Consider the following 22,131-nt stretch of genomic DNA (forward strand, 5'->3'; position numbering starts at 1 on the left):
TTGGTTGTTTTGCTCGTTGAACGCGTGAAGTGGGCATGATCAAAAATAGCTTTTTGATTAATTGAAAGGAACTACCCCAGTCGCTGGCGAGTTGTTGTTTTAACTTACCCTTTTTTCACTCGCCGATGAATGATTATACTCCTTATTTAATGGTTTTCCTTTGTAGCAATACTTGCAAACACGATTAGTTAGTTGTTTCTAAACCAATTTGCGTCTTGCCCCATCGAACTCGGCCGTTCGTAAGTGCCCTTTGATCCTTGAAAAACTTTTTGACGTATTACAAATCAATGCATGCTGTGATGTCAAGAACAGCTCAAGTACAAACACTTGTTCTCCTTCTCACAACGACCTCTCCGAGATGACCTTTTCGTTTCCACCACCAAAACCGGGCGCGTTTGTTAGTTAGAGCGGGGCTGTAAATATGATTATCAGTTAAATAGTCTTTAGTTGCGTGTCGTGAGCGCAATAGGAGGCTCGTCTTGGCATCAAGAGGCATGGAAAAGCTAATCTCGGTCCAGAGAGTGTCCCATGTTGCCGTTGGCAACAAAACAAACGATCCTAATTTTTGATCGTCAATCGACGGGCTTATCATGACTGAGAGCACGCCAGTCGATAGTACGGTTTATAAAATGGGGGCTAGTTATCAGGCGTTAGGATTCCGGGAGTGGGAAGAATATGATGGAAATGAAGTCAACAATGACGTAATAATAATCATGTTAGATGCAATGGGAACTAGTGATGCTCCAAAATTGCGGTTAGGATCAAATCACGCTCTAGAAAGAGGGTCTGCCCGAGTACCCATCTCCGCCACCTATGTGTACACAATAGGTTTCCTAGGTTTGAGTACAGATGGCGCTTGAGTTCCTATTGGCGGTGGGTGTATTTGCTTTATGGACGCTAGCGCCATCTATTCTGGTCGTGTGTTTACGTTCGCCATGTTCTCTACAGAGTGCGCTTCTTCTCACTTTCGCGGTTTCATAATCTCACTATCGCACAATTCTCACGCAATTTGAAATAAGACATCATCGCTGAAATTTAATCATTACGTTTCTCTAATTACAGCTCGATCAATACCAACAAACTTACCTCCAGCATCATGACTACCTACTTCAATTATCCACCAAAGGAAATTCAGGAGGAGCTGGCCAAGATTGCCAAGCAGATTGTTGCCCCCGGTAAGGGTATTTTGGCCGCCGACGAGTCCACGGCGACCTGTGGCAAGCGTTTCGCTGTAAGTAAACGAACCGCCTATGGCCTCCCGGAAGTGCGTTTAACGTTGTGCCTTCACACTCTGTTCGCTTTGTAGGATATCGGCGTTGAGAACAACGAAGACAACCGTCGCCAGTACCGCCAGCTGCTGTTCACCGCTGACGAGCGCCTGCAGGAACACATCTCCGGTGTGATCCTGTTCCACGAAACCCTCTACCAGAAGGGTGACAATGGCACTCCGTTGGCGGCGCTGCTGAAAAGCAAGGGCATCCTGGCCGGTATCAAGGTCGACAAGGGTGTCGTCGATCTGATGGGCTCGGAAGGCGAATGCACTACTCAGGGTAAGCATCCCAGCATCTGTGTGGAATGTAGGCTAATAAGTATCAGTGCGTTAAAAAAAGTGCGCTTCGTATGGGATGTCGTCAGACGGTGTCTGTAAGGTGGCCCATCCCAAATGGAGCTGCACAGAGTGTGATCAGCAGTTAATTAAAGCTTCTCCTTTTTGCGTTGTGCATGTGCCGGATAAAGTGTTGCCGATGATGATACTCACGAACGGCCGAAGGATTGCTTATCCGCAGGGAGAGAATGAGGTGGATAAGCGCGGGAAAAACGTGCGTCTGTAGCGTGTAGTTGTATTTAATTAAGATGAATGGGCGGCAGTTTGTCGTGGTGTAGCGCTAGGAAGGAAGTTGTTTGCCGTTTGACCAACCGTCCGGATACCAGCGCACGAGCCCACGCGTTGTTGTATGCTGGGGCTTGCTGCGGAGGAAAACAAAACATCCGCTAAGTGAGTAAATAAGAGGACATCCGCCCACTGCCGTTATGCGCTAGTTTTCCACTTGACGGAAAACGTGTGGGTGCCTTTGGGGAGGGGTCGCAGCAGAGTGGAAGGATTTTCCAACACTTACTCCGTGACGGTTCTTGTTTTTCCCGGTTCGCTGATCATTGCGACCATAGATGGAAGGATGGGTATGTGGGTGTGTGTTTGTGCGCTAGATCAACATTGCAACGATGAAGGCACATCCTTACCCTAGCGGAAAAGAAAATCGTCCTTATTTAGGTCAGGGTATTGGTGCACTGTGCGGCACTGGACCGTTGGACAAATCAAACCAAGAAATAGAAGAAGTGGGTTAATTAAAGGGCATTTCTTGTGCAATTTGCTGCGTTGCGGAAAATTGCGTCTCAAGCGTGAATGCAGATGGATGGATGGATGATTGAGCAAAACATTTTCTTTTAAGAAAGTGGACCGTGCAAATGGTGTCACGTTATCCACCGGGAAGTAATAGAACGGTTAGTGGTTGAGTTTTGCTTAGCAGAGGAAACAAATTAAGTTCCATCTGCCACTGTAAGCAGTAACAAAAGGGACTAAAGTCCATTTTGCACTGCTTATGACATGAAATCCTATTTCCTCGATCGACTCAGAACAGGAACTTTATTTTAGGGAAAAAAAACTCATTCCACTGCACTGTAAAGAATTTGCGAAAGCATAATGTGCAATGTGTGGAGCAGCAGCCAGTGTTCCAAAGTGTTTCGCCAAATTTCAATTAAAGAAACAAGATTTGCTGTACTGCCGGCTGTGTGCGACGTCTTAAACTTATTTTATTGTGCTTCTTTCGTTGAAGCAAACCTCATCCTTGGTAACACAAGTGGGTTTATGGCTGCAGCAATGCAATGCTTCCCTGTACAAACAATTAATCCCGCCACCAGCCAGCTATCTGGGTCAATGCAACACTTATGGTACTTCCCTCTGGGAATGGGTGAGACTTTTATTACAGTAAAGTCTTCCGCACTGTAGTACCACCGCTCGGTCCTAACGTAATGCGATTTTTCATTCCATTTCCATTGGCTTGTGTTACGTTGGGTCGAAAGCAGACAGCAGGAAGCCGTCGTTTATTTTCGAGAAATCAAACAGAACCGACAGCTTGATGGGAATGGGAAGCGTGCGTCGCATCGCATCGGATACGTATCTTTATTTCCCTGAACTTGAGCAGCGCTTTTCTTACAGCTGGTGCTCATCGCTCATCGCAGCTCACGCTCGGGTGTGTCGTGCAAATCGCTATACTTTTCTCGACAATCTAAAACCAGTGGATGTCAACATGAATCATCGTGCTCTGCTGGGGAACTGTTGTTTGCAAATGCTGCTGAAGTATGAGAGACAGTTGAAGCTAAATCCCACTTCTGAAACTCGGAAAGCAGTAGTAAATCGGATTACAGCCAGAGAGGAGTAGATCGAAATTAAATTGCTTTTTACAACATTGTTCGGAGTGGTGTGTTCTTCCAGTGAGTTGGTGTCTTTCTTAGCGGATTATGCCACTCACTAGAAGTCTTCTCTAAAGCAAATTGAATTATGCCATCTTACTGTGTGTGTATGTGGCTTTGTGCATTCCAACTAATCGTTGCATTTTCTTTCATTGCCAGGTCTGGACGATCTCGCTGCTCGTTGCGCGCAGTACAAGAAGGATGGTTGCGACTTCGCCAAGTGGCGCTGTGTGCTGAAGATCGGCAAAAACATCCCGAGCTACCAGGCCATCTTGGAGAACGCCAACGTGCTGGCCCGCTATGCTTCCATCTGCCAGTCGCAGCGTATCGTCCCAATTGTTGAGCCAGAGGTAAGCACGCCACCCATCGTGGTTGTTTCGATATGCTATGCTAACTCTTGCTTTCATTCCATTCCACCAGATCCTCCCCGACGGTGACCACGATCTGGAGCGTTGCCAGAAGGTCACGGAGACGGTGTTGGCTGCAGTGTACAAGGCACTGAACGACCATCACGTCTACCTGGAGGGTACGCTCCTGAAGCCGAACATGGTTACCGCTGGCCAGAGCTGCGCGAAGAAGCCATCGGCACAGGAAATTGCCCTCGCCACCGTGACGGCTCTGCGCCGTACCGTGCCAGCTGCCGTGCCCGGAGTCACCTTCCTGTCCGGTGGTCAGTCCGAGGAGGAAGCTTCCGTAAACCTGAGCGCCATCAACCAGGTGCCGCTACTGAGACCGTGGGCCCTGACCTTCTCGTACGGTCGTGCTCTGCAGGCCTCGGTGCTCCGTGCCTGGGGTGGCAAGAAGGAGAACCTCAAGGCCGCTCAGGAGGAGCTCATCAAGCGTGCAAAGGTAAGTTTGTTTTCATGTTCTTTAAGCGGTGAAGGTGGGCTTAACGGATGAAATCCTTTTTACTGGTAATGGGAACTTATGTGTCGTGTGTTGTCTATTGTCCAAGCGCATTTTCCCCTTGATATTGCCCATAAAGGGGATAACGATAGCATATTATGGAAATATGTCCATTCGATTCGACCGAGCGTATGGATAATGTTAGGTACGAAGTGAATTAATTACTTATTGCTCGGATGAGTACCGATTCTGGCCCTTCTCCAACGTTTCTAGCGTGTAGCAGGATGGGTATCGCAATCAATCAAATGGATGTTTGCATCATCCAACTTGTTTATTTGTGCGGACGTTCATAGTACGCTCTTTATCCTCTCCCGCTTCTCCATTCACCCGATCACGTGAATCGATAGGATCGCTTTCCCTGTCAATCGATGATATATTTTTGTAACAAACACACCGGTAAAGCGATGCCATTTCGCTTTTCCCCTCTACACGCTCATCATTTATTTATGACACGCCTTGGTTGGTTAGATGCGGTTGATGTCATACGACGCCCCGCCGCCCGGCATGTCTGGGAATTGCAGACGCCACTATCGATTTCCTTTTTACCCAAGTTCGCATGATGGCGCATCGTGTGTCCTACGGTGGCGCACGAAACGCCATGAATAAAGGTAACACAAAAAAAAAAAGAAACGTCCCTTCACCGTTGAATCGCAGCGCTTAGGTGCGTTCCTTAAGGTGCGGGACGGCAGGAAACTTTAGTGGGAGCTGGACGTGAGGGGCCAACCCCAGAATTGTCATAATTTATCCGTCATTATATTTATCCGCCCGCTCATTCTTTTCGGATCGTCAACCACGAAGGGGAAATGGTTGCAGTTTTGTGCAACTTGCTTGCCTGCCTTCTCATTTACGCGCATGCAGTGAAAAAGAGTCGCAGAAAGAATAGTTTAATTCCCCCTACTTCTTCTTACACAGCAGTATCGTTTGACGCGACGTCTGACTCTGCCGTTGGCATCTAACCCTTCCGTATGGGAAGATTCTTGGACGGAATCTTGGGCGCGCACGTGGGCGAAAGCGAATTAATCGTCCAGCGGAGATTGTGTGCTAGACGACACGCGCGACTTTCTCAATATTTTTTAATGGTTCCACTTATTTCATGCTGATGTCCCACCAAATTGCCCATAATGAGCGGACCGGTTGCCGTCCGATGGTGCAAACCGGATCCTATGTGGAAGGTACTGCACATACGCACGCCCTCGTAAACTATTCGGGAGTGACCTCATCTGCACGGTGAGGTATGCACCTGTACCAAGAGCACCTTGAACACGCTTCGTATGCCCACGGGAAAATACCGGACCGCTACCGTGGTGTGTTTCGTGCTGAAGTTGTCCAGCTACCCTTGAACCCGGCGAATGGCGCATATCTTTCGTCCGAACCGGTACCTTCTTTTGGTGGTCAAGTTCAACAGCCCTTTTCCGAAAAGTCAGTGTCATTCACCGACCCCGGAGAGATCGTTGATGGGTTTGCCAAAGAAAGCTAGGACAACTTTCAATCTGGCCCACCAAATTCAAATCCTTCCGTGGTTGTCCGAACCGCTCGCGCGGGTTTCAACGGTGCTGGGAGGGGGAGTGACATAATATGTGTGGACCCCGGGTTGATGTCATGCTCGCACAGCCAAGTTCAATGGCATAAAACGTGTGCGGTGGCTGATCTTAATAGTGCCGTCACGACGAATTGTGCCATTGTGGTTGGCGGTCATTGTTCGGGTCTCATGTTACCGCTCCGTACGTGGAATGGGGTGCAACCATCATCGTTTTAGATGCCGCTCAGCTGCTGGTCATCCTACGGCACCCACGAAACGTCCTTCCTAATACGAGCAGACTGACCTTCGGTGGTGGATAGCACCCAGCAACGCAACGAACGCACGAACGGTCGCTCTTGAGCGCTTGGCATCGGCAATTAGTTGGCCTAGTTGATCGGCTTACGATTGTGGATTGTAGTAAAGTTGCGAGTGGAGGCGTTTGATGTGGTTTGATTTATCTTGCTTGCGAGAGTTCGCCACTGAGTTGTGGAGAAGTAGAGCAACGATGTTACATCGACAGTTGTCCAATACCCCAAAGGAAGTAAAGTAGAGATTTCATTTTAAATGTACAAATTCCTGTGTGTTTGCATGCGTTTTCTATTTGTGTGAAGTCTGTAGTCCCATACTAATACGTGTCCCCGTGTAGATCACTAACATTGGCTGTACTAACTGCTTACCCTACCCTACACTACAAACTCACACCAATATGGTTCACACCGCAATTGAACAAAACCAAAACAACAATGCACAAACAATTCGCAACATTATTCGCAGGCAAACGGATTGGCTGCACAGGCAAAGTATGTCCCCGGTTCGATTCCCTCGTACGCCGCTAACGCTAGCTTGTTCGTGAAGTCGCACGCCTACTAGTAACCTGCCCAGCCATTCTCTGGTTCTTCGCGCTCGTCCAGACACACACACAAACACATCCAGTGGATGATAAACCGATAGTGTCCCAACTGTAAAGGAGAACCGGATGGTACGAAGGAGGACGGCGAGCGGATAAACACAAACGGATAAGCTGGAAGAAGTAGATGGAGAGAGAACGAGGGACTCAATAGCATGAACCGTGCAGGACACATTTTCTCGTCTCATTTTTAAGTGTGGCATCATGCTCCGAAACCGCAGGATCCACTCGAACAACGTTGCGACTTACACATCTATCGGAAACCCGATGCACACCAAAATTACCACGCTCACACAGAGACACAGAGTTGTTGAATGTCGTTCTTTTTTTAAATAATGTTTTATAACACACTTTCTTAAATGTTAGATTTGATTACGATTCTCGCTTGTTATTTTTATAAACAAACAATGTTTTTATTGTTCTCACAAAGTGTTGAATGTTTTATCTGTAAACTTCCCCGACCCTGTTCGATAGTATATAACCCGTACCACAATTGTTCCTAATCTCTGGCGTCTATATATTAAACCATCAGTATGTGCAATGTTTTTAATCGGAAGCACACACACACACACAGCTGCTAGCCGGTGGTGGATTAGGATTAAACGAATCAATTGTAGCAGAAAAAAACGACACCCAAACAATTGATTCGAAACCCTAATCCTGTGCAGCTAGACGGGTGTGTGTGTGTGTGTGTGCGAGTACTCAGGAAAGACAGCCTCCCTGTTGAGGGGGGACCGACATGCTGTGCGTAAGCCTGTGACGAAAACAAAAAGATGTATAAATTGATCACTGCGGGAATTAACAAAACCCCACACGAATAAAATCGATCCAAAATGGGAGAATGCGCACAGCAGGTAGTCTGAGACCGCAGGAGTCAACCCGCAACATAAGTCAGGAAAGGGAGCGCGTGCAGCCATTGGAAAGTAAGAGTGTATATGAAAAATAAATTCGTTTGCTGGAATGCCTTTAAAAAAACAGAAACCAAAAAAAAACATTGCACGTTCGATCGCTACGGCGAGGCATGTATTTTTCCTCCGTTTTCTTATTTCTATCTGCTTTTATGTGTTTCTTTCTCTGCTTTTATTTAGTTTTGTAAGTTTTGTAAGCAAAGAATTAGTTGTTTCATAGCGTAATCTTGAGAACCTTACATGACAAAGTTATGCTTGTTTTAAAGCAATAGTTCCAAAGTTACTGATTTGAACTGTAATCACTTTCATCATCACTTTCTCTCAATATTCTCAACTTCAGTCACTCAAATAGTCGTTCACTGCAACCAAGTTTTCCCTACGAATTTCAACCAATCAACCAAAAACATTGCAAAATACATTAAAAATCTCTATTTAGTGTATTGTTAAACACTGAGATCCTGCGAAAAGTACGGAACTCGCATGAAAAAGTTTGCAGTGAGCTCTCTTGGTGAATGCAAAATTTAAAAAGTCTTCAATCAACTCAAATTTGTAGAAGCAAGCTTATATATCATTATAAGCTCAGCATAAAAAATTGTAAGCTTTCAATGGGAAGTATACTGATATTTTTTACTATTCGTCAAACCCTCCATTGGAGCGTGAAAAGAGAGTCGAGACAAATTTCTCATAATCCTGATCCGGTAGCTCAAAATTCATCTGAAATTTAAATATTCTTCATTTGAGTAACTTACACAGTTCAAATCGGTCGCTTACTGCAATAATTATATAAGAACAAACGAAAGAAATATCGAGCAAATCGAAACTCAATTATGATTTATGAAACAACTAAAATTTACCCGCAGTACCAACCCCGAAGCTGCCGAAGTTGTAAATAGTACCTCAAATATTGCTCGATTGAGTATTTATTATTGCTGTCAATTGAAGCTAAAACCACCCGCTTAAAACGTTTAATCGCTGTCTTGCATCGATTTGCACCGAATTCCATTAAGCATGACACGAGTGCCGGCATGATACGACGGGGAAGCAAGAAAATGAAAGTGCTTCCAGCACCACGCAGCAGCTCACCTTATATTGTTATAAACTGGCAACCTGTCAGCCGATGATGCAGAGTTTACAATGGCTTTCTAATTGTACGCTGGAGAAATGTTTACATTTCACCGTTGCCGTTGAAGTAGAGAGGGAACAGACAGGGAAGGAGACAAAGGAAGAAAAAAAAACATCCACCAGTCCCTGTAAGGAACGCCTTCTTAACGTGATTGTGGACTATTTATCGGCCAAAATAGCGACAGTTAGCCTGGTTGGTGGGGCAATTAATTTACACCGTCGTTCATCGTTGTTTGTGCAGCGGAGGATGTGTGGCCAGAAGCGGATAGCACACTAATAGACGATGCCTTGACGGTGACGGTGGCAATGGCAAAAGTGTCTCCAAACGGCGATAATGCAATGTGGCGACGCGTGTACGGCTGTGGTAGTGATGATCGTGATGATGATAAACGATAACGGAGCATGGAAGTACGGCCCAAGCGTCCTTCACTACCGGCCGCAAGTATGTTTGCGCAGAAAAGCCAACGAGAAAGTGTGTTGACTCTAACAACAAACCTTCCGTTTCCAGCTGCTGCTTCCGAGAAGGATGTTAGCGACTTGTTTCGAAATAATTCGGAACTCCAGCTGTACAACCACCCTCCGGGTGGATCCGAAGGAGGTTTTTCTTTTTCCAAATGATATTAGCAAAACCGTTTCCCGAGTGTTGTTCCTGCCAACCCAGCTTGGTGCTTGGCAGCCCACACGATCCCACAACCAGAGTCCGCTCAACCATCTCGCATTAATCATCGGCGTTTTTGGGGCAGTGGTTGTGTAGCGGAGGGCCGTTTTGCTGTTGTAGCAAGGGCAACAGCACCAACCCCCAAAAACGTCTAATCGGTACACAGGAAGAAAGCTAACTTTGCCGAAAACCCCGAACCAGAACTAATTAAACCACATCGTTTATTCCGACGCTTTCTTGGCACTCGGGGGGTTGTTGCGGTTTCGAGATACCGGACCCACCCCCTACAGCTCCATTACACCGTTTGGCAACACTGCTTGGCATCGAGCCCGTCTGCCACAGTAAAGGAGTCGTCGAATCTCGGTACTAAATATTATATTCCTTTCAAAAATGCATGAATGTACGAACGTGTGCAAGTTCAAGGTCGACAGTACAACGTTGGCAATCTGCACCCGGACGAACGGCGCATGGAATGTGAAAGTTTACATTAACCAGTGCGAACGGTGTGTGACACCCCTGGCAACAAGGATGCGCATTGTAATGTGGTTTGCTGCTGTGGTGCTAGAGTACGGATAAATCCTAGAAGGTCATTAGTTTGCTCGAAAGAGATTTCGGATGTATTGGTTTGCTGCCAGCGAGTTCCGCATATTCGTGTGGATGTGCTTTATTAGCAGTAATTAAGCAATTAAAGCGAATCGATCAATCGAACAATGGCTAACCGATACCTGGGGTTGAACTGAGGTTCCCTGAACTCAGACGGAAGAATTAATTTATTCTTTCTTTGGAATTGTACCAACATCGATCAATGTCACATGTGGTGTTGTTTTTTGTGGTGCCTCGGAGTATCTGCTAGTATCTCTCACTGTGGAGCGCTAGAATCTGTTGAGTATAACACTGGAACAGAGCCTCTACTGAAGATTTGAAAGCTACTTTTCTTGGCCCATTGTGGCAGAATAACGAATTACCCGCAAGGTCGATATTGCAAGATGATCAACTGATCAAACAACGACCGAATGCAAATCTTTCCAACGTAAGTGTAGCGCGATCTTCACTAGCAAAAGACTTTTTCTATTTGTCTTAAAGTACTGTACGGGTACGTGGGGTTTTGAGTGTCTGTTTTTGTTGATTACAAACCTCAGACGAATGCGTCTTAGCACAGGAGGAAGCATGGCGCACACAGAATCTCAAGTTGGCGCCATTCACTTTCAAGGTTTTCTGTGATTTGTACGCCACAGGCTTTATTTGTAGCTGGAAAACAAACGCAAAGTCTTGTTGCGTGTGCTATTGTGCTGCAGATTAGAACCCGGAACCTCCCGTTTCAGCGGTAGTAGTAGGACTTTACATGTGTCAAAGTTGTACATTGCCGCACCCAAAAATCGATCGCCACTAAATCATTCCTCCCGTGTGTGTGTGTGTGTGGGAATGGCTGACCGAAAATGCTTGACTTCAATTAAAAATTGGACACGTCCGCACGGATGTTCGGTTGTACATTAATTGACATGAGCCCGATCGCATCGCGAAGCTATTAGCAAACCCCCCCGTATTGAGGATATAATTGAATGCAAATTGAACATTGATTCTTCCAGCTGGTTTCCAGCTACCCGATTCCAATAATGGGTGTAATCGAACAGAACTGAGTGTGCGATGTGGGGAACTGGATGAAAGTGGTTCTTTGTTTGGACACAGTGCGGGGAACTCATACCTTCGCTGTACACGCAGTAGACCGGCGGGACTTCCGGTCTTTCGAGCGCGTGGTACACCAGACAGTAAACAGTGTTGCTCGTTCGAGTTGCGCCAATCGGGGCGGTACGATCTTGATCCAGACACTGTGAGTGTGTGTCCGGGTGTGGAGTTCCATTGTGAATGTCATTTGAATATTCATTAACTCCCATCATTCCCCATCATTAGTCGGGACAGGAGCCTCGACGGGGATGGGTCAAGCAGCTGTCAGACAGCGGGGACAAGGTCGGCTTGCATGGGAGCAGGACAAAACCCCGGTACGATGAAATGGATTAAGACAGGAATTAATTTAGCCACCCGTGTGTAAAAGTGGAGATAAATCTTCTTTATCCCTCGCCAGGGCTCGGAAGAATCGCCGAACCCAGGAAGTGTGGGAAGCTATAACAAAAGAGCTGGGAAAATGTGTAGAAATTCCACTCGCTCATCGTGGGCACAAAACGTATTCATTGCCCACAAAATGGGTGGAGAGGACGATTCGGTCCTGTTGAGTTCTGTGCAGAGCTCTGCACTCTGCTTATCAGTAACAATGGAAATTGAGCACGCTTGGGTTTGCACACAAATTGTGACTGTTCAGTGCACATTGTAGATAAAGATGCTCATTTTAACGCAATTAAACTCACCCAGATGGGTGGGGGGTGAAACCGGTCCATATTAAATTCGTCTCGCGCGTGAAATATTTATTAGATTGCTAGAAGAACTAACGAACCCCATCGCCAAGAGCACCCTCGTCCAGGTGACTGATATGTTGGGGCGTGAATGAGTTGAGCAGAGGTATGCAAATGAAGCGCACAATTCAATCATCTCACCTCCGTGCACGTTACGGTAGCCTTAGCGGTACCAAATTCGGTTGTACCGCCAGCTCAAATCCGCTTACGAGCAACGGGCAACCATGTCGTTCGTTTGCGCCTCGGTGCTGTCTCGTTGGCGACATCTGGACCGACTACACATGATAAACATATCAAATTTCCGTGACAGATTTATCACCTTGGTTCTTGGTGGTGTGTCTACTGTTAGCATGTAATATGTGGCTGATAGGATTAGGACGCCTTATCGGGGACGCTCGATGACGGAACGACTGCAAGCACTTCCGATCGGTTTTGAACCTTTGCTGTGTGACCTTGGGCGTGCCTTTTTGGAGAGCGATGTTCATCTTGGTTGCTGGCGCTGTTGCGATCGGAGTCAGCCTCAGTGTAGTCAACCGAATGGAATTTCATTCCCACTTGTGTCCAGTACAGATTATTCCTAATCAGTTTTTTGAAGTCTTACACTGTCCTCTGTTTCTCGATGGGCACTATCACGCAACCGGAAGTATATTAAGGGCGCTAAAAATGAATGGTTTACTGCCAGCATTTCTGGTGAGACCCTCGGTGACTGAATGGTGACTACCAACGCACGGGGGGCTGCATAATGGCATAACGAAACCTTGCCCACCGTACCTGGAGCAATGCAGGCCAAGGTAGCTCAGTAATAGCTCAGCCACCTCCGCCGGACCAACTGCAGACGCAACCAATTGCATAACGAACGGTTGGCCGGAATCAAACACCCGGGAGACTAGTTGGGGCGAACCAGTTGCCAGTCCCGTGTGGTGTGAATCAGAAGCGTTCTCGGGCACACCAAATCGGGCACGAACAGGTGGGCATCGACTGTGTGATGCCCCCCCTTTTCTATGTTGTGCTTTGTGGGTCTCGATTAGTATAAGTGGCCAGTAACATAGTAACACAGCAAACAACATCGTGTTGATCGTATCGATTGACACCCTTCCGGGCGGGGTGAAATGGCGCATCGTGTCGTGTTTTCATTTTCCAAAATACCGAAGATCCCATCGGGAAGCGATCATTCACTCGCAGATCATTTATTCTTCCGATCGATTACGGCACGACCGTACCGTATTGCAAGAGATTGAAAAAATAAAGCGGGAACAATGCTGCATTTAGCACGTGCTTCCAGTGCAATTAACAGTTCATTAGCATCATTCACGATGTTGCACGCTCCGCTCTCGTGTGTCCGCCGCGGTGTGTCTGTGATGAAACCATCGGCAGTGGTGCTCAGCTGTGTTTATTCAATCACGGGCGAGGGTGGTGGGCAATGTTTGGGTTTTCCGTGAATGAAAGATCACGTTTTGTCCGGAGAATTCGCTAGACGTAGGAGTCGATACGCGAGATGCACATTTATGGAACGTGGATACCGTGACGACGTGATGTAGTAATTTGTTTATACGAGGGTAGTTGACAAATTTGACACTTTTATGAGAATAAGAGTGGAACAACAGCAAGAACTCCGCTAGTAGGAGTCTCTACGTTATTTAATGACTGAACTGCTCAACCTGATTAGATTTTGTATTGGTTTTCAACCCCTGAAGGTATGCAATTCATATATAATGTAGGAATAATAGGTCGACTAGCATCGTCGATGAGGATCCTCCGGTTTCCCGAGAAGTTGCATCGATTAGGGTCAAATATTGTCTAAACTGAGTTTTTGTAGTCGCTTCGCGGACTAACATTCTTCAGGATGGACTCTGATCTCTCTTCAGATGTCGAATTTGACTTCAAATAGTTATAGCTCGGGAGCTGTGGATCTAAAGCGATTAATGTTACTATTTAAAAAAAGAACTGTTGACTAATCCGAATTCCCTTTCTTTAATTTCTGCTTCCAGGCCAACAGCGATGCCGCCCTCGGCAAGTACGGCGGTGGTGTCCAGGGTGCCGCCGGTGCTGGCAGCCTGTTCGTCGCCAACCACGCTTATTAAGGCGTTTCGTTTGCATCTACATGAACTTGCATCCTACTAGCGCACCTTCCAATCCACTCCCGTTTCATCATCACACAGCCGCCACCATGTCAGTGCAGCAACCGTAGATCGTCCATCTCGTCCCCACCCTTATAGGGCGTTAGACCGAAACGTGATGACCTGCTCAGCATAGCTGAATTGGTGGCATCGGCATGAGGCGCCACGCGCCACCGCCCGTGTTGCGGTGTGAGTGTATTTCCCTTTCTTTCCCCCCTGTTCCGTTATCTGTCTTTTCCACAGCTTCATTGTGTTTTTATTTTCCAATTAAGAACTGAACTGTGTAGCGAACACAACACGCATGAGTATCGTACGTTGTAGGATAAAGTTTAACCACACAAAACAAAAAAAAAAACAAAACAATAGCGCAATGGTTCCACAATGTTTGCCTCAAGCAACGGTCCATCGAGTTTAGTGTATTTGAGTGCATATAAGATCTATCTTCACCCGGTAGCCGGAAGAGTGGTGAGTTGTGGCACGTTTCGTAAGGTGCTCGATAAAGGTACGAAAGTAACGATGGCGGCTTGAAGTGATTGGCTTTAAACATCATTCAACAAGCATTACTAACGCCTGCGAAGAACTTTCTTCCCTTATCGCATCCCATTCTCGAACGGGCTGAACTCGCTTTCTTCCCGTAGGAAATGCTTAGCCAAACAAGAAGAAAATACCAAAACAAACAACTCACAATCGCCTTTGTTGCTGTGTTTTGTTTTGCCTAATTTATAATTGCTAGTTTAAAGACAACAAAAGAAAGCCTGGATTTGTTATATGATGCCGGCAATGGTATAATAATGCATGTGACATAAGTACGCAAAAACAATACACTAACTAGCAAATGTACCATGCTACGGACACATTAAACGTATCTTATAATGTTACAAATAAAAATAAATAAAAGAGTTAAAAAACAGTATTGTTTTTTCCAAGCTTTTCCTTCGCATCCTCATATCCGAAAGATTGACGTAGAAAAAAAGCTTGAGATGATAAAAATGTCAGCATCTGAATGATTATACTCCTGTCGGATAATGAACAGGAAAATTGGTTCAACTAACGGAAAAAAACCGGGTTTTAATAATTAATTTAAAATGCATCACAAGTGCTCAACTGGTTCGTGCATGTTTGGAGAGAATTAAATATTAATTCTCCCCATCTCTGGACAGTCAGCACCAATTTAAACATCTCTTGTTATTTCATTATTACACACTTTGAAGTAGTAATCGGAACGCGGAAAACAGGGGAAAATACATCCAAGTGAAAAGGTGCAATTGCCGTGTGGAATATAATTTCCAAAACGAAGGTCGCGAGTGACATCAATCGCCGCTTTATTACACCGCCCTCCCTCTTCCAGAACCAAGCGGGATGGGATGAAATGGTTGCATGCACGTATGCACCAGAAATCAACGTGTGCATTTTCCTCGCCATTATTATTCCACCAGTGATCAATCAACGCGCATCGCGTTGCTTTTTCTCTCAATTTTCACTTGGCACACGGCGCCAATATCAACTGTAGCCGAATGTGGTCAAACAAATGTAGTGCGTCGACCTGCCGCCATCATCACTAATCGTACAGCATAAGTCACGTCTGGTGACCTTTTGGGTAGTAACGCAATTCCGTCTCCTGCCGTACTCACCGGTACGGAACGAAAAGGTGCCAACCGACCGATAAGCGCTTGGTGAGTGTTTATTTCACGTATTACGACTTATTTTATACCGCCCATCATGAAGGGCATCCCTTTGGTGTCTTCTGTTCCAATGGAATAATATTGCGGAAAGGTGGAAGAAAATTAATTATTGACAATTTATTGTGCCGATCATCGCCCAGCCGCTCTCATACACACTCGTCCAGACAACGACGCAAATAGTAACACTGACTGCAAATGGAGCAAATTGTGCGGGAAGAACCCTTTTGTATGCAAACGAGTGAAAGCCTTTGTTTGAAGCGAATCTCTCCTTCCATGCTACATTTATTTGTACGTATAGAAGTTTAAGCATGAAATACATGAAGAAAACCACACAAAAAACTCCCCAAACATTTATCAATCATTGCAAAAGTTTCGATTGCTCGCTTACCGCTCGCGGCGGAGTTTTTTTTTGCAATTATAAAACAATTGCATTCAGCAATTGGTCGTCGCAAACTAATTGCCAAGACAAATGGAAGGTCGTTACGATGGTTAAATTATTAATCCAACGAACCCAACGATTTCCCCGGCATCGGTTTCAAAGGAAGGTTGGCCTCACTCCCTGTTCGCTCTCTGTTTTAAATCCATCAATCCCTTCCCGCTTCCCGGCTGACCGCCGAAGCGAAGGAACTGCACGCCAAGGTGTAGTGTGTGCGCCTCCATCAAAGTCGACCTTCGGCTGGAACGACACACCGGGGAAATTCGCTGCCCTTCGGACATGACAAAGTTCGCATTTGAATGATGGATGAGGTTGAGTCTGCTTACAGAGCGCGGTGAAAAGGGAGGTGAAGAAGCGAAACGGAGCAGAATCCTGCTTGAGGAAGCAAAGCAATAGAACTGAAAAATGTGTATTTTAATAGAAAAGAAACGCAAAAAAGTGCTCCATGCGAGAGCGCGAAAACTTTTGTGGAAAAATTTCTACAAGGATGTGCTTTTCTTCCTGTCGTCTTTGCTAGAAAAGTTACACCGTAATGACACATTTTACTGAGCATTGTGCGCGTAACTTCAAAGCGATGTTTCTTAACAAAGGATTACGGTGGGGGAAGTATTAACCTTAAACCCTGTTATTTACTTTTAGTACAATAACACCATGACAAAGTGGAAAATTTACTAAATTTAATGACAGTTAGACTGATAAATTAACTATTCAGCCTAGAGCCAACCCTTAAAAACATCAACCTGCCTCGCAAATTGCATACTTTTGGGCGTTCTCTTCAAAACAAAGCAAAACATGCTTGAAGCAATACGACTCCAGGCAAATCCTCCAAAGTGGTTAAATTTACATTAAGATATTATTTGATATCAATTCACTGCTTTTGCTGAATTATTGCAAATAGAATATAATAAATCATCCTCAGGAACAGGAATGCAAAACGTAAAATACGTATCCAAAACCGGAATGGAAACAACATTCAAGTCCTGACCTTACCATACATACCATGCGAATGCCTGATCGGTTCGTCCTCGTACACCATCTTCAAAGGCGTTCTAGCATGTCACATTGAACTCCCAGGAAGCCCCGAACACACTCCCACAGGTATTCCATTCCATCACATTCAACACCGGTTTGTTCAACGACCTGTTTTCGTGGCGGCCCGTTCGTTCGGCCATTGCTTCCAATATGTAGGAATATACTATGTGCGGTTTATTTTTTACATTTGAAAGCCACCGTGCCAACATACAGTGCCCCCGGGTTGGGGTTTGAAGGCTCAGCAAAATGCAAAATAACACCAGGAAGAGTGAAAGTCGGGTATGGGTAATGGATCGATTGCAAATTGAAACTATTTTTACTCCCGCAGGAATGTGTGTGTGTGTGTGTGTGCACTCACAAACACACCACACACACACCACATACACACATACGGCCCAGTTTACATGACCCTGTTTGCAATCAACGCAGAACGACGAGAGCGAATCATAGTTATCTAATTTGAAAATTTGCTATTCCTGCACACCGGCAATCACCGGGACATACAGGCACACACCCGCGCCTGCATCTGCCTGCCGGTCGGGCGAAAAGCACTCTCACACGATGATGAGAAAATGTTTCACTCCTTCCGTACGATGCGGTGTAAGCCGGTTAGTGTTGGGTAGGTTGCGCTTGGTGTAAATATTATTTGCCATTGCCATGTGCACATCGTTGGATTGGAGAGTGCCGGGAGGTTTGTGGGCAGCAGGAGCATGGAAAAAAAATAAATGCAATCACTTCGTGGCTTTGGATTGCGCTGGTCAAGATTTACATTCGCCTCGTCAGCGACTGGAAGCCATCTGCCACGGTGGTGATAGTGTAAGTTATCTGATTATGGATGCGAATTGCATTTGTTGTTCGGTGAGGATGGATGTTTTCTCCTTCTGTTGAGTGGTGACGTGTGATCATTTCCCTGGAAGCAGGTTAGTTCGTTGATTTGATGAGTATTTTGATGCGCTTATGTTAATTTTGGAGGACAATCTTTTCTAAGGTATTAAATAGCTTTGAAAAGAATTTTTTAATTATTTGCAAGACACAGGATGAGACACGCTCTGTTACCGAAAACGTTGAACATTTTATATCCAAGTCCAACAAATCTTAGAGGTTGATAGTTAAATTACCTTCAGAACTCGGACACCCAGTCATTATGAAGACTTTGTTTTGTTGCTAGCTCACCTAGGACTACGGAGCCGCAATCGGGTCTTCCCCAGGCTCAACTAATTTGGTGTTCTTCGCTTACTTACCAGATATCTACTGATGTCAGTTCATCCTATCCTGTCCTCTATCTTCTCCTTGGTTTAGACTCTATCCTCTTTAATGGCACTATAACCTCAAGAGGTCTGCTTAGGTCTGTCAATTTTGGCTTTCTTGGACTTTAGTTTTTAATAGCTGTATAGGGATTTTGTACGTGTGTAAAGGCTGTGGATCCAATCCGGATTAGGTCTCAAATTGAGAGGACGTGATGACATTAATGACAGGTGATGTACTGGTCCTATGGTGGCATGATGGTAACGGCGCCGGTCTTCACACGGACGGACCGGACCAATACCCCGTACACAGGACTGACTGTCCAGCTGTGGGTAAATAAAGTCATAGAAAACTAAAAATGGCTAGACTTGAGGTTGTTGTTGCCAATAAAGAAGAAGATCTATTGGTCCAGCCAGATTGACAGTTCCTCTTGGATGCCATGTAGTCTTTTTAAATAAATAAATTTTAATAAAGTAAGTCTTTTTCTAACTTTCAAGCTAACGGGTCGTTTCATTTCATTCTGCCAACTGACTGTAGTAGCTCTGTGTTCTTTCGCACGATTTATTATCCTCATACTCATTTTTTATATTTTAATGTATTGAGATACAATAGACCACGAGATAGGAATATATTTGTACAGTTTTTAATCCAAACTTCAACATATTCCCCTTCTCCGCATATGCAGCAAACGGTTCAGTTCGATGTAATCCATTATATTACACAAAAAAAAAATCATAAAGAGCATCCCACTAGCTGCATTTTGTTACAGACAAGCCAAGCTACGGACGAAAAAAGCCATTTTTCCACACACGATTCATGCGCTTCGCAACGCAACAAATGATTGCGCAACCACCGACCGACCGGTACCGGTTCGTTTTCATGTTCGTGAAAAGGTCAGACCCGGCTCGTGAAGGATTCTCCTCTGCAGCTTCGCCGATGGAGCAACGCACAGCGTTATGTTAATGCCAACCACCAACCATCCCGCCATCATCATGTTCGCTTTTTTTTCGGCCCGCTCGAGCATCGTACGGCGGTTCTCGGTGGTTTGCGTAACGAAGTAAAAGGATCACCGCGAGTAAGTCGCGTCCAAAGCGGGCTCAGAGACCATTACGTTGATAATGTGGTGACGCTCATCCGGGCGAGGAAGGTGAAGATAGATTGCAATAAGCAGCATAACGAATCAGTAACATTATGTGAATTAAAATGACCAAAAAAAAATGGATAGTTTCTAGCTGCTGCCCACATACATCTGCCGGTCAGTGAAGTGGCACCACTTGAAGGGAACGTTAAACTCTATTACGCGTGAAAATTCCATCACAGCGTTCCCATTCCGAAACAAGCGCGATTCGCTTGATTAGTGAGCGTTTTGGTTGAATTTCACCTATATCTTAAACCCGCCCTTTCAATCAAGGCAGGCTGTGATTCGATCTTGTACGTCATTAATATTCCACTGAAGCGGTTGTTTTCATTCATATGCTATTGACCTGACCAGGGCACCGATTGGTGCATTGGAATTCACCCCGTAAAATGGGTCTTCTTCTGGTGGGGGGATAAGATTTTTTAAACCCTCTCGTCTTTTCGGTAATTTTGAACACATTTGTTTGTGGCACAAGACAAACATTCGCCACCGAGACGAAGGCCTGCAGGTTGATGATTCCAGGAAATTCGGTTCGGTCTCATAACAGAAGGCGATTCGGCCAAAGTGTTCCCGAAAAATCCAATCACACCCAACACCGCGGGTGTGGACGAGCGGCGGGTGGTCATCGCTAAGGTCATCAAAATGTCGATTGTCCATTTGCCAATGTCTACGCTCGGGTGGGACAATCTTTATTGACAAATCATGAGATTGATCGCGTCAAGGATATCCCTCCGAATGGTACCGTCCATTCGACAAAAAGGGTTCGATTTTGATATCGAAACATCAAAATTGATCCTTTCCGGTTGTTGCTGGAAAGATAAAAACATTCCCCAACAGGAACAAAAACTGAAGCTTTACTGAGTGAGCTACAAACAAACACGAAAGAGAGAAAGAGCGAGAAAAGTATAGCGTGATTCCACCCAGCACAGCAGCTGCTTACGAATATTGAAGTGGAAACAAATTGACGTTTGCTTCTCACATTCCTTTTGATGTTGAACGTATGGTGGCATGACAGGAGCTACTTGTAATTGCGTTACCCATTTGTAACATGACACCGATTTTATCACGCCGCTAGGGTGACGAGTGTGCCTGCGTCATGTACCGTTTGATGCTCCCGAAAGGGACCGACCGGGCTTAACGGTGTCCTGGAGGGGCCAGATGGTGTGTGTGTGCCGTTTCACTGCTAATAAAGCTACATTATGAACTTATGCATTATACATTTCGATTTCGTTTTTCACTTCACCGCCGAGGGGTTGTCGTACGCTTGTGATAAATTGTAACACAAAACCGGGCACAATACTAAAGGCATGCGAGTGGTTGTGTAAGCACCGCTTTAAAGCAATTCCACCAAAGGTTAAAGTAATCGGCGTAGATCCTTATGCGCACGGAATGAAAAGTTTTGCGCCCGAAATGGGGTTTTGTTTCAGTTTTGTTCGCCGCTAGAACTCGGAAAAGTTAATACGAAACTGCTCGTGAAACTTGGCACAAACCGTTTACCGAGTAATCACACTCCAAACAAGCCCCGTTTCGTTTGATGCATTTCACTTCACCGTGAGCAGCTGCACTTTTCGTTGTGAACTTTTCATCCCCATCCGTTTCGGCTCCTTCAACGCCTTTCGCATGGAGACGCCTGGTGGATGGTGAAACATTTTTCCATTTGAAACGGGAACTGAACAATCCGTGTGCAGCAGGTTCTGTACAATGCACTTTTGTACGTATGTATGTAAATTTCACATCCCGATGTCAATGGTCTCGCGTTGGTGGTTGAATGTTCGGTAAATGTTGTACCGCCATGGTGGAGTTTTATGAATTTCCAAGGAGGCGCCTGGTGGCTTGTAGATTGTGGTTGAAAACAGCTACAGTTTCACGCTTGGCTTGGCTTGGGAGAAATGGGGAACGCGAGTGACTGTCAGCTGTGTTCGATGTGTTCCTTATTGGGTAAAATTGCCTTTGACCAAGGACACTGCGGAGAATGTATTGCACGTAAGGCAATATCCTCTGAGTGAGTGCATTGATACATGTCAACCATCTTGACACGAAACTATTTCGTGAAATTGATTAATGCAAAAAGCAAAAAAAATAATTCACTTTAACTTTCCTTTAATATCTCCATTGTATAATTTATTAGAAACAATACCACGCAACAGAAATATTTCATTTTGTGATAGGTTTCGTAATGGGTCAAGTCACACCAGCAACAGGTTGATTGGATTGTTATCGGGATCTTGACTAATGAGATAATTCACTGTCAGTGTGCCTTGATTACACTAGTCCGACACGGCATCTAAGTGATGTCGGTCATCTCCCAACCCCACGACTCCCATGGCTGCCATGGCAAGACAAATTTCCTTCACGTGAACCTTATGGAATGTCTTATGTTCGTGTCAAGATTTCGTGTCGTAACGGGATTTAGAACCGTCGACACCGTGAACCATGTCAACCCAGATAGGGACCCCTCACCCCGTTCCGATGCGAACGAGAAACGAGGGTTTAAATGGAGATCACGAACTAAAAGCCACCTACTAAAACCATTTTGTAAGCAGCAGCAGCAGCAGCCGCACCAGCTGGAACTACGCAAACTAGCTTTG

General features: G+C 45.5%; 1 protein-coding gene across 2 annotated transcripts; it reads left to right on the forward strand.

The window, feature by feature from the left end:
- Positions 1–1,096: 1,096 nt before the first annotated feature.
- On the forward strand, positions 1,097–14,020 carry LOC128706718 (fructose-bisphosphate aldolase). Of its 2 annotated transcripts, none has more exons than XM_053801660.1 (5): positions 1,097–1,231; positions 1,307–1,550; positions 3,628–3,818; positions 3,889–4,317; positions 13,882–14,020. In XM_053801660.1, the coding sequence occupies exons 1-5, from the start codon at positions 1,097–1,099 to the stop codon at positions 13,972–13,974; spliced, it is 1,092 nt and encodes a 363-aa protein (XP_053657635.1). In that variant the 3' UTR covers positions 13,975–14,020. The 2 variants fall into 2 exon arrangements, with proteins under 2 accessions (XP_053657635.1, XP_053657634.1); XM_053801659.1 differs by lacking the exon at positions 13,882–14,020 and adding an exon at positions 6,668–6,785.
- The last annotated feature ends 8,111 nt before the right edge of the window (positions 14,021–22,131 follow it).

The sequence above is a fragment of the Anopheles marshallii genome, chromosome 2 (assembly GCF_943734725.1).
Source record: "Anopheles marshallii chromosome 2, idAnoMarsDA_429_01, whole genome shotgun sequence".
In the NCBI taxonomy this organism is placed as follows: domain Eukaryota; kingdom Metazoa; phylum Arthropoda; class Insecta; order Diptera; family Culicidae; genus Anopheles; species Anopheles marshallii.